This window comes from Hyperoodon ampullatus (assembly GCF_949752795.1).
Source record: "Hyperoodon ampullatus genome assembly, chromosome: 11".
Taxonomy (NCBI): domain Eukaryota; kingdom Metazoa; phylum Chordata; class Mammalia; order Artiodactyla; family Ziphiidae; genus Hyperoodon; species Hyperoodon ampullatus.
The window spans coordinates 6,386,879-6,400,647 of NC_136924.1; the positions used below are offsets into that span (position 1 = coordinate 6,386,879).

The 13,769-nt window shown below is 34.0% G+C and overlaps 1 protein-coding gene across 3 annotated transcripts in view; it reads right to left on the bottom strand.

The window, feature by feature from the left end:
- The window catches only part of PPP1R12A (protein phosphatase 1 regulatory subunit 12A), a 90,649-nt gene that overhangs the window by 43,002 nt on the left and 33,878 nt on the right, over positions 1-13,769 (bottom strand). For all 3 annotated transcript variants that reach the window (XM_079715958.1, XM_079715957.1, XM_079715956.1), the window contains exons 5-8: positions 13,374-13,448; positions 12,231-12,319; positions 11,908-12,065; positions 6,114-6,238 (exon numbers count right to left, since the gene is read on the bottom strand). In XM_079715958.1, coding sequence (XP_079572084.1) covers positions 6,114-6,238; positions 11,908-12,065; positions 12,231-12,319; positions 13,374-13,448 — 447 coding nt within the window. The remainder of the gene's footprint in view (positions 1-6,113; positions 6,239-11,907; positions 12,066-12,230; positions 12,320-13,373; positions 13,449-13,769) is intronic.

Sequence of the window (13,769 nt, forward strand, 5' to 3'; positions counted from 1 at the left end):
CATCATCATCAACAAAAAAGTAATCATCAGTATATTTCTAATTATAATATTTAACTCATTAATATTTTAAATATCATAGCCTTAAATTTACTGTTTGATTTTTCCACCAAACATGAAACATTTCAATTAAAAACTGTTTTTGCACAAATATTTATTTCATTTTCAGGGCTTTCTAACTGCCCTAAAAATGAAACGTCTGTTGTCTGTAACTAGTTCACCTCATTAACTTCACTTACAGAGTTTAAATATTCAACCACAGTTAAATATAGATGGTAAATATAGCAACTATCTAGTTACTACAAGCATAGGATATAGATTAAAAAAAAACAAACCAAAACAACCTTTCTTTCACACCTATTACCAAGGTTTGCCATAACAGCAGTTTAATAGAGCTTGTTAAAGCACCCATAATGTTGGAGGGCTAATTCCTAGACAAAACTGCTACAAGATACCTCCAATACTTCCAATAATTAATTCCTAACAATAAGGTTGCAAAGAGACTCAAGATATACAAGCATTTTTTCAGTTCCCAAAATGCTCGCTGAGGCATTCCAGGGCGCAAGAACAAAATCACAGGGGTGCTGTGGGATATTTTAAAGTTTTGAGAGAAGTACAGTGACATCTGTTGGACACTGCACAAATTGCCATTATTAACTTATTTGTACCTAACTACTTAATAAATGAAACCAAGAGTTTTTTTTTTTGCCAAATGGCACTGTGAAAAAAAATTAGTAAAACACTAAGGTGTCCACCTACTGAGAAAGTCCAGGAAGCTCTGTAATATTTTACATAATATGATAGGCACTGAGATGATTCCTTATTGATTTCAGAGTTTAAAGTCATGGTACTCGAGAACAGAGGTTGGCAAACTTTTCTTTCTGTAAAGGGCCAGACTGTATAAACTTTAGGCTTTGTAGACTATAGAGTCTCTGCTGTAACTACTCATCTATGCTGCTGTAGCACAAACCCAGCCATAGGTAGTACACAAATGAATGAATGTGGCTGTGATACATAAAACTTTATTTAGGGGCAATGAAATTTGAATTTGTGTCACAAAATATTCTTTTTCTTTTCATCCTCCCCTGCCTCTGCCAACCATTTAAAAGTATTAAAACCATTCTAACTTGCAGGCTGTACAAAAAACAGGTAGTGGGCCACCTTTGGCCCACAGACCATGGTTTGCCAATCCCTCCCTACCCCAGAACTTTCCCCAAACTGGAAACAAATGTTATTCCTCCATGATAAAATCATCATATAGCAAATAATATTTGCTGAGTATTATAACAGAAGCTAACATTTAACAAACATTTACTTGGGTGAGGCCCTAAACTAAGTGGTAAATATGGGTTATCTCATTTAATCCTACAATCACCCAATGAAATAGCATTTTACTATTATCCAATATTTTAGAGTTGAGAAAAATGAGGCAATATTATCAAGTTTGAAATTTTGTTGCACTGTTACGACTTATATACCTCCTCTCCACCTAACATGGATTTAAATACTGTTTTATGTGTTTAAAAGCATCTTTCAATTTTTGGTATATAAATAAACCTCTCTGAAAAACTCAAGTATACCTAGTCCCTGAAATTCTTCTTTTGGTTTTTATAACTAGGACACTATTTTGACTTTCCTACTCTCTGACTACCCCTTTCCTGGTCTTTTTGTTGTTGTTGGTAGCAACTGTCCTTGTCATAGCCCTGTAACATAAGCACTCCAAGAGTCTGTTCTTGTATCTCCTATCTTCTCTTTATACTTTCTTCTGAATGTTGGGAGTAGGGTCTTCTTATATCCTCAGGCTAAATATTAATTGTATTCAGTTTATTCTCAAATTTGTTATTCTCCAGCTCGATTCTGACTCCTAAATTCCTAGTCCTGAATTTCTATTTACCTGTAGAATGGACTATATGTAACTAAAATTGGAACCTGAAACTCAACATGTTTAAAGTCAAATACCTTTATTTCCAAACCAACTCTTCCTCAGTTCCCTATTTCTGTTACGGGCACCAAAAATCTCTTCAATCCCCTAAATTTCTTTTTTTTTTTGGCCCCATTGTGTGGCATGTGGGATGTGGGATCTTAGTTCCCTGACCAGGGATCGAACCTATGCCCCCTGTGCTGAAAGCACAAAGTCTTAACCACTGGATGCCTGGGAAGTCCCAACTCCCTAAATTTGAAACTTTGTAGTCATGTTAGACTTCTTCTCTGTCATCTTCCTCCATCTACAAATTAAGTGCCAAGTCTCTAAGTCTCCTCTTCTCTTTTATAAGTCCACTGCCACTTCTCTGGTTTATATTCTTACCATGTTAGGCAATTTCAGTGACTTTGTAATAAACCTTCTCTCAGTCGGTCTCTCACCTTCAAATACACCTGCACATTGCTGCCAGAGTAACATTCTAAAATTCTCTCATGGCCTTGTTCAAACATCTATGATCCTCTACTATCTATCAAATTATGAAAATGTTACCATAGTAATGAAAACATTCCAATTTGGCTCTACTTTTCCTGCTTTACTTCGTATATGTATCCTATAAATCAATCAAACTAGACAACTCATTTTTCCTGCAACACTCCACATTATCCCTACTTTTGATCACACTGTTTCTCTTCTCTCTTTTTCAACAGACTGTACAAACTCTCCTCTCTGTTAGTTGAAATACTACCTCATTCTTCAAGATCTATCTCAAATGTTCTAACTCCATTACCTCAAATCAAAAATGATTTCTTCCATTTAAAAACCATCAATCTACAATTATACACTTTTACTGGTATACTTCATGTACCCACAGCACATAGTAGTCTTTTACTAAATTTTATTATGATGTAGGTTCAATAAGCAAGAACATGTAATTCCAAGAAAACTCTGAATTTTTACCATCTAGCAAAGAAAATATAGTTTATGCTTATTGGAATATACATGTATACAGCAGAGTAGGTAATCTTTTTCAGAGATCTCAACAATATTTATTTTGACTAGAGAGTTATATATAAACATTGTTAGTTAAACTTATTGTTAGTTGAAACTTTAACTAACAATAAACTTGTTAGATAAAAATTTAATATAAAATGTATATTATTTAACTTACTGTAAGTTAAATAATGCGATAGACTTACTATTTTTAGTTTACTTACTATTATTTAGTTTACTATTTTAAATCATAAGATCAAACTAATGGTTTTATAGATAATATATCCATAAATGATAGGCCTGATCTCACTGCTACAGGAATCATTCTATAATTTTAGCTGACAAGTTAACAACTTAAGAGAAGATCATTTAAAGTGAATATACCTATGTTTCTCTGCAGTTATCATGAGTTATTATAGAATATAAGTGATATTTAATACTGTTTTAGAGCTTCCAGTTTCATGATCTATTCCTTGCCATGAATGTTAGTGTGTGTGTGTGTGTGTGTGTGTGTGTGTGTGTGTATTTAGATACATAGTTTATGTACTGGTGGAGGAAGCTAGAGAACTTAGGATAACTTGTCTAGATAATAGAAGCAGAGTAGTAAGTGGCACCTAAAAATAGACAGAACTCTTAATTAATTACAAAATCTTTTACGATGCATTTACAAATTAAGAATTCATCCAAGGAAATTTCTGTTAGGTCTCTAAGTTACAAGGAAAATCTTGAAACAAATGAAAAAAAACCCACTAAAATGCTAAATTAAAGTAAATACAGTATCACTGAACATGGTAACAGGCTTTAAGAATCATATAATACTGATAAAACTTAAAAATACTTCATTTTTTTGTACACCATGACTTTATTACTTTGAATAAAATTTGCCCATAAAACTTTAAGAACAAAGACTGAAACAATGTAATCTTTAAAGCAAGTTATGATGCTTTAAATGGAGAATAAAATGGAGTTTCTAAATATGCAAATTAGAGAAAGAGTTGTCATTAGATCAATTTAATTACAGAATCAGAAGTAATACTGAATAAGAACTTTTATAGCAAAGAAATTACTGGCCCACTAATCTAACAGAGCTATTAAGTATTTGCTTTCAGTGAGGGCAGTTGGCATAAACTGAGAAGTAAACTGCCATAAATCTAGGGTTATGCTTGAGAAAAATATAACTGATAATAAGAACCCTACTGTAATTATTTGACTACAGTAGGAAAGAGATTGCTTAGTTAAATACTCAAAAGACTGACAGCTGGTTTCTTGGCCAGCTATTCCAGGGGGGATGGGGCTTCTGGGAACTTGATAAATCTACAGTTCTAACAGATAATCAAAAGAGCTAAAGTTTAGTATTCACTGAAGAAGTATAAAGGGGTTCTAGAATTAATAAAGCTTTAGTTAAAGCAGCTCATGGTGACACCAGTTATCGCATAACTATCTTGAAAATTTTGAAGACAGACTGCTTCTGGAGAATTTCATTTTAAAGCATATGAAATTATGACCATTTGAGGATGGGTTCTAACTGAATTCAAGAAACCCTCAGTTCTAGAATACAGAAGGTAATAAGATAATTCAGTCACAGAGTCTTCTGATATTCAAACTGTACCAGTGAAATTCATACATTTCTACCACTAAGAATTCATACTACTGCTTTCCTTTGGAAGAGTTTTAGAGGAGGATTATTAATAACAGTATGGATTTTTAAAGAATTCTCTAGTTTATGATTTTAAAAGGTTCAAATTTTGACCACTTGGAGCCAAATCCACAGATTAGCAAAACTGACAATATGATAGAAACACTGTGGGGATTTAAAATCAATCCTCAAACCCATGCAAGCCAAATAACGTCAGATAAACAACAAAACAAGAAGTCCAAAGGCAGAGACTTAATAAGTAAACACAATATATAATCCCTGAGTGGACCCTTAATTTGAAAAATCAACAGCTAGAAAGATGTTACTAGGAGGACAACTGGGAAAATTTTGAGTATGGCCTGTATATTAGTGAACATAAATAATGGTATTATATCAATGTTAAATTTTCTAAGTATGATGATTTCAGTGAGGGAATGAAGGATAATGCCTTTGTACTTAAGAGATACATACTCAAGTATTTAGGAATAAAGTGTTACAGTGAGAGCGGTCAATTCTTAAATGGTTCCAGGAAAAAAAAAAGTACACGTGAGTGTGAATATGTCTACGTGTATGCGTGTGCGTGTGTGCATGTGTGTGTTACACAGAGAAGGAAATGAGTTTACTCCTAAAAGTTAGGTAAGGGCTGGTGGGGAGAAGCCTTTAAAAAGAGACCAGTAGGTTAAAAAAAAAAAAACAAAACCCCACATAAAACCCTTAATCTTTAATTAGAGTTAAAAGAAGTATAGGTTCTGAAACAGCAGGGAAAAGAAAAGTCTTTAACAGATCAACAAGAAAGTAAGGATGAAGAATAAATGGAGAACAAAATAAGGAAGAGGAAGAAATGAAACTAACATTTTGGGAGCATTCAGTCACTAGCCAAGCTCTCTCAATTACTGCTTAACAATGTTAACTTATTTTCTCTTTGTTATTATTTTTGTTTTGTCCTTTTTAGGAGGAACAGATAAGGAAGACAGTCACTTGCTCAAGGTCACAACAACTAACAAGAGGTGGGGTCAGCTGTTGACCTCTGGTTTGTTCTGACATACCTGGTGCTTTGTAAATGAATTAGAAAATCTAGATTCCAGTTCTCTCAGTAACTTGTGGTAGTACTTTTTGTGCTTAACTTATACACTTGTGAAATTACCAAAATGCACCTTTACTCAACAGAAATAAAGGATACAAACCCCATGCTTCTCAAAAGTTCAATGGAAATAAAAAACTACCATGATCAGTAGTTTTTCATATGAAAATTTTTATCTTTCTGCTATTTATTGGGTTGGCCAAAAAATTCGTTGGTTAATGAATATGCTGCTCAATAAAGTTCCTGGTGAAAATGAAAAAGTCTCTTATTTTACTTAAAACCGAACAAACTTTTTGGCCAACCCGATATTTTTTGTTAATGATCAACTGCAAAAAGTACTTGAAAAAAAGAATATAATAGATTCAGAGGAAATAAAAATACATTCTTATTCTAAAACCTTAAATAAACTTAGAACTGTCTTAATGCTTTAGCTCAAATGGTACTTACACAGAATACATTTATTTTTAACAAACACAATTTTGGCTTACCTTTTTAATAGGTGATGTAGGTGTTGCCTGACCAGATGACACAGTAGGTGTTGTAACAGCTACAGGAGCTGCTTGTGTACTAGAAGTATTGGCATTAGTTACAGAAGCCATGGATTTTGTCTTATCTTTAGGGAAAGGAAAAGAAAAAAAACCACTAAGAGTCATGATTCTAGATTAATTCAGTTTCAATGGTATTGAAAATAGCATTTTATACTGTATTTTCGCTTAAGGTTTTGTTAATTCAGTCTTTCCCCACTATTATCCCTTTTAACAAGTGACATTTTCAAGGAGTTTCTAGAAATGTCTCAATAGGTATGGTATGAGACTTAATTAAATAAGAACACGACACACAACCAGACTTTTAAGAATAAAAAGCACAAATAAAATCTGACTCTGACTTGTGTACTTTTAACACTATGGAAAATTTTTTTAAGTTTTAAATTAATATTTAAAACTTGAATACATGAATACAACGTAACTTCAAAAAATGCAAGAGCTATGCAGTGTTCCAATGAATAAACAACTTACCTTGCTTATCTAAAACTTATAGCTCTTCTTTATTCTAGGAAATCTAAAAGTGGTCTTTGTTGATAATGACTTATATTCCTGTCAAACTATGCTTAAATGTCACAAAGAGCATTCCTTCTCACCCCTAAAAAATCTAAAGTTAAATGGGCACAATATCAGCTAAATTAGGTTAAATCTCTTCTCACAATGTATCAAGACAATTTCCAACTAGTAATTGATCACTTAGAAAAAGATTTTTGAAATATTAGAAAAAAATCAATATGATGCTAGCAAAAATTCAAAGACTGCATTTGAGCACATAAATCAAACTGGCCTTTAGCAAAAGTCACATATAAATTTAAACCTTTAAATTAACTGTAATTTATAAACGGGCTAGAAAATTTCACTTTTCAAATGGTCAAAAGTCATTTTAGGGCTTCCCTGGTGGCGCCGTGGTTGAGAGTCCGCCTGCCGATGCAGGGGACACGGGTTCGTGCCCCAGTCCGGGAGGATCCCACATGCCGCAGAGCGGCTGGGCCCGTGAGCCATGGCCGCTGAGCCTGCGCGTCTGGAGCCTGTGCTCCGCAACAGGAGAGGCCACAACAGTGAGAGGCCCGCGCACCACATTGGGAAAAAAAAAAAAAAGTCATTTTATCCAGTTTTAAAATATTCCTTTAGGGCCTCCCTGGTGGCGCAGTGGTTGAGAGTCCGCCTGCCGATGCAGGGGATACGGGTTCGTGCCCCGGTCTGGGAGGATCCCATATGCCGCGGAGCGGCTGGGCCCGTGAGCCATGGCTGCTGAGCCTGCGCATCCGGAGCCTGTGCTCCGCAACGGGAGAGGCCACAACAGTGAGAGGCCCGCGTACCACAAAAAAAAAAAAAAAAAAAAAAAAAAAAAATATTCCTTTAGTTTCAAAATGGGATAGGAAAGGTATCTTTCTATACTTTTGTGAAGAAGTATACTGCTTTTAAAGCCCTATGAGATACTCATTTTCATTATACTACTTCTCTCCCTTCTTTAGGTCAGTTTTGCAAAGAATCTTCCACCATAAATTACCATTATGAGTAAGTAGACAACATTAACAAATACTTATCTTTAGGGCAAATACAAACTTCCCACTAATAATTCTGAATTTGCAATGATTCATTCAGTCCTATTTGTGACTAAGAAAACATCTGTAAGATGTTAGTAGGGTGAAAAGCATAATCTTAAACTATATCAAAGGACAAGGCCAAACTGGCATATTTAAAAATCACTATAACCACAGCTTTTCAAATAAACTGAATGAGCGAGAAACTCAGTCTAATAAACTTTTTTCTCATTGTTAAATCCCTCTTTTCATTCAACAGAAGCTAAGCCTATTCAGCACAGTTAAGTACAAATCACGTATACTCTAATTAGACATCCTCCTGGAAAACAATCCATCCAACCGGAGAGAGTAATTCAATGAATATTTATTAAGTGTCTGATACCTCAAGTACTGTCCTAGGCACTGGGGATATATATCAGTCAATGAAAAGACAAAATATCTTAACTGCATAAAGTTTACAGTCTAGTAGGAGAAATAAATAATAAACTAAAGCTCAACATGTGTTTTTTCATTTTATTTTCTCCTTCCCTTATTTTCTCCAGGTTTAAAATTTTTTTATATTATTGAAATCTATACACCAAAGAATGTATATGCATGTATGCAAACATTTATGTTTGGTTTAAGAATAATAATGAAACAAACCTCAGGTGTCCACCATCTAACTTAAGTAAACATTATCAGTGTTACTGAAGCCCTTTCTATCCATTTGATTTCAATGAAGAATAAAAACTTCATGTCCTAGAGAAAAAAAAAAAAACCTAAAAGCAAAACTATGCTTCCCTATTCTCATTCCTTCAACTACCTCTGAAAAATTTATAAATAATTTGGAAGGAAACTAAACTTTTGGTTGAGTTCCTATTTTCAATCTGATTTATAAGAAACTGATTAAAAAATGGTTTGGAAAATATTTTATGAAAGAAAATTCAGCAAAATAGTTATTTAACATAAAAGTTTCCCAAGGAAATAACCTTACAAAAAGAAAAAAGAAACAGTTTAGAAATTGTCAGATCAAGCTATACCTCTACAGGGAAATGGCTGCTTTCTCAAGCTTGACAAATAAAGTATGATAAAGCCTTGTTGATATTAAAAGAGTGAGAGAGAAGGAAACACACAGCATTTACATGGATTAATTCTTGAGATAGAGTTAAATTTTCCTGGCACAACTGGCTACGAGCAACAGGAAGAACAAAATTATCAAGTACAATGTTTCAGAGGAACATTTAAAGTTAGCTCACTGAGAAGAGAGAGATTGGTATGCTTAAACTCCAAATTGGGAAATTAATATAATACAATTTGATGGTAATTACTTCTACTCATACTTATAGAATAGAAGAGTTTAAAGAACTATCCAGATAGCCTAGTCCAATACTTCTCATTCTACAAGCAAGGAAATTTCAACCAAAGGACAGGAGACTTGCTAGTTAGTGGCAAGACTGGCCTAAATCTGAAGTCTTTTTTTGTTTTAAATAGCTCCCTGGTGCCTAATACTGAACAGTGAACTGTATAGAAGGGACCAATTAAGAAAAAATTAGGTAGAAAAATCTCAGGAATCTCTGTGAGATATCTGGACTTCCAGTTCTTGAATTCTACTGCATGAGCTAGGAGATCTGGGTGCTGGTCCTGGCTTTTGTGTGCACATGTGCATATAGTTTAATTTGTAATGATATATTTTACTAGAGACTGGGGGCCAAGGCATGTCTCATAGAGGGAGATTAACTACATAAAAATAACTTTAAATACTTGCAAAAGTATCTGAGTCAATTTAAATTTCAATATCATTTCATCTTTCAAATGAACTGAACAAATTTAACTGAATGTTACTAGGTAAGCATGTACATTAATCTTATTTAAATTAGTAGACTTTAATTTTATACATTACATGAAAATTAACATTTATTACAAAGCAACTGATTGTTATATAGTATCCATGTAAAGCAGGTATTATTACCCTGATTTTACAGAGAAATCAGAGATTAAATAACTTACCCACATCTACAGTTACATGCAAGAATCAGTCCATGTTCTTGAACACTGTACATGCTGATTCTCATATAATTTGTTTTTATAATTAGAAATATTTTAATTAGCATGTTATACAAATAAATTATAACATTCAATGACTACCTGTTGTTCTACTGCCAATTTTACCTATATTACTGTGTCATCAAGGCAAAAGATATGTTGACTCACCTGATCAGCAATGTCACAGCAATAAATAAAAAATTAAATCCCTAAGTGACTAGAATCTAGCCATTTATAAATTTCAAAAACTCTTTGTGTATTTCCAAAAAATAATTTACTTGTAGGATTGGTAAGTTTCAAGAAAATAAAGAAATCCATAACACATCATCTGGCAACAAAGCTAGCCTGTGCCCATTTAGCAATATCTTGTTTTTAATGGGAAACAGAATTATCAATACGTTCCTTAACATGTTTATTTAGTAAACTTTAGCTTCTCACATTTTCTTAGAGAAAATATTTTACTGAGTGAGTAAAAATAACTGATTCAAAACTTGCTGTTGTGTCTAGAGGAAATATGGGGAGTCTAAGAAATTCTAGGGCTCCATTTGTGTTTACTAATGATCACCAAACTGGTCCTGATAATGATGACATTTTTTCATTGATAAAAACCTGAATGAAAATGCAATACCTTTTCTGATAAATACGTTAAAATGCCAAAATGCCAGGTTATACAACTCAAAGGTAGCAATCCTGCAATGTTATGCTCTTCAGGAGGTTTTTTTTGGGGTTTTGTTTTTCTTAAGATTTTTTTGATGTGGACCATTTTTAAAGTCTTCATTGCATTTGTTACAATATTGCTTCTGTTTTATGTTTTGGGTTTTTTTTGGCTGCGAGGCATGTGGGATCCTAGCTCCCCAACCATGGATTGAACCCGCACCCCCTGCAGTGGAAGGCAAAGTCCCAACCACTGGACCACCAGGGAATCCCTCTTCAGAAGTCTGAGTGATTAGCTGATACAGAATAAAAGCAATTCAGTAAACAAAATCTATAAAAACATGTGAGCCAGAGGGAAAAAAAAACAGAAAACATATCCTTGATAATAAAAAGGGAAAGAATGTAAATTGTAAATTGTTATAAAAAGGGAAAGAATGTAAATAGTAAAGCAATTTGGCAGCATCTATGAAAAGTGAAAATATGATTCAATAATCCAATGTTTAAGTGTATCTGTTAGAGAACCTCTTGCACATATACACAGGGAGGCAATTATAAAATGATTGCTGCAGCATTATTTACAACACAACATTGGGAATAAGGTAAGTTTTTATCAAAAGGGAAATTAATGTATTTAATGAATACTATACAACAACTAAAAGGATAAGTTACATACATAAAGACACAGATAGATACAAACAAACCTAAAAAATACAACTTTCAAGTAAAAAATGCAAGTTGCATAACAACTCCTAGGGAATAATAAAAACACAAAACAACCTTATAATTACTATATATTACTTCTGAATGTAAGATAAGAGTATAAAAATAGACTAGAAGATTCAGAAAAAAAACTCACGATAGTGATTTGGGAAAGAAAGGAAAGAGAAGTAGATTAGGGCTGATGGTTAAAGAAGACAATGGTAATGTTTTAATTTTATTAAAAGAAAAACTATAAACAAATATAGCTAAATGTCAACAGCTGTTAAGTTTTGGTAGTTGGAATATGAATGTTTATTGTATTATACTTTTCTGCATCTTTAAATTTTCTCAAAACAAAGTAAATTTCCCCACACCTCTACAGGAAAAAATCTTGACTCCGCCCCAACTTTCTAAAACTTTAGTATTACTGAGGAAATATTTGGGATGCTGTTGGAGCCAGCTTCCTGTACTTTCAGGTCTCAGAAAGCAGCAGGAGCATTCTTGAGCTGCTGGGAACCCATCTAACCCTATCTGCACCATCCAAAGGGAATCTTAGAAGCCTCTTCACCTTCTACAAACCTAAAAATATAGGTCAGTAAAATGCAGAGGTGATCAATTCCCTGCCTCCAGGTAAGCAGAGAACAATAAAATCACAGCTATACTTAAATTTCTAACACTCCCTGAAAGGCAATTTACTGGCTTGGGAGGTATCCTAACAAGTAGCATGTCAGTCTGAAAAGTTTCAAAATTAAAGCCTGACCTCATCTTACTTTACACTTCATCAAAATTCACTGAAAATCCCTTTATCCTTCAAATTTTACCTGTTTCAGCTTCTGATTCTGAGTCATCTTCCTCATCTTCTTCACTAGAGCAACTAGATTCATCTTTTTTTCCTTCTTCTTCATCATCAACCTTTTCTTGTTCCAGAGATTCAATACGGGATGCATTTTTCTCAGGCTCAATAATCAATGTCTCTTTGCTGTGAAAGGAAAAAAGCCTTGAAATAATTATAAACACAAAAGGTGAAAATACATAATGAATACATTAATTTTTCCCAGAACCACAAAATCTAATAATCATACTTGTGACTATCATGACAACTCATTTAAAACAATAACAAAACCTACTTTAATATTTTACTTACTTTTTAAAGGTTTTCTGTGATTGATTATTGTCCATATTGGCTGTTGATTCAATCAGTGGAGATTTCTTCTCCCGTTTTTCACTATGGAGCTTTATAAAAGTTATGCAAAGGAAAATAAGAATACTATTAAAATAACATTAATGAGTAAAATACAGAATTTAAAATAATAACAAAGTAGCTTCCCAAACACTAAATGAAAACAAAACACAAAACAAATAAAGATTTAAGTTTTACCTAAAAAGAAAAGGGCTTGGATAAAGAATAAAAAGAACTAGACAGTTTAAAAGCTGCACAGTGGGGACTTCCCTGGCAGTCCAGTGGTTAAGACTCTGCGCATCCCCTGCAGGGGACATGGGTTCAATCCCTGGCTGGGGAACTAAGATCTGCTGTGCAGTGCAGCCAAAACAACAACAAGAACAACAACAGGGCTTCCCTGGTGGCGCAGTGGTTGAGAGTCCGCCTGCCGGTGCAGGGGACACAGGTTCGTGCCCCGGTCCGGGGGGATCCCACATGCCGCGGAGCGGCTGGGCCTGTGAGCCATGGCCGCTGAGCCTGCGCGTCCGGAGCCTGTGCTCCGCAACGGGACAGGCCACAACAGTGAGAAGCCCGCGTACCACAAAAAAAAAAAAAAAAAAAAGAACAACAACAAACCACGCCACAAAGGACTAAGTTGGATTTTTTTTTTAAGAAGCCTCCAACTTTAGTTTACTGAAAAACCGGGGACCATTAACCATTTAGGATGTCTGATAATATTTTACTTAAACATCTGCTTCCTAGTTTTGTAACTCCTTGCTTATCTAGTGTATGCTATTTTAGAAATCTGAGATTTTATAGTCTCTACCCTCTAAGCAAACTTTCTTATGAAATTACAAAAAGATACTATTATTGAGAACATATACATTATAGAAGTATTCATTTTGGGAAAGGGATGCTAGAGAAATGGGGATAAGCAACACAAAAGGCTAAAGAAACACCACCACTACTCCTTTATTCTCATTCACTGTCATTTAATTTGATCGCTAGGAATAACTTAAAACCAAACACTACAAAACATCACAAGAATACTTTTTCAGCTGTCTAAAATTCAAAGTTATTAAGAGAATTCACTAATAGAGACAATTTTCAGACAGTCATCAAACATACCAGATTTTGTTTCTTTTGCAACTCTTCTAAATATCCTAAAATGTCTTCATCTGCTACATCAAAGGCTGTCTGGCCCTACGCAGGAAACAAGAGGGTTGGTGATAATAAGAAAATCAATAAATTATAAAATGCCTTCAGTGATTCTGTATGATCATACAGAAAGAAGTTAGATAACATTTTTTATGGTAGGTATAAAACATGGTACATATGACTTGAAGGAGATGTATGAGAAATCCATGTGAGAGATAAGCAGCTGATATACCTCCACTTACTTTTTTTGGTAACAGCTTTATTGATCTATAGTTCACATACAAGTCACCCATTTTAAAGTGTGCAATTCAATGGTTTTCGTATATCCACAGAGTTTTGCAACCATCACCACAATCAATTTTAGAA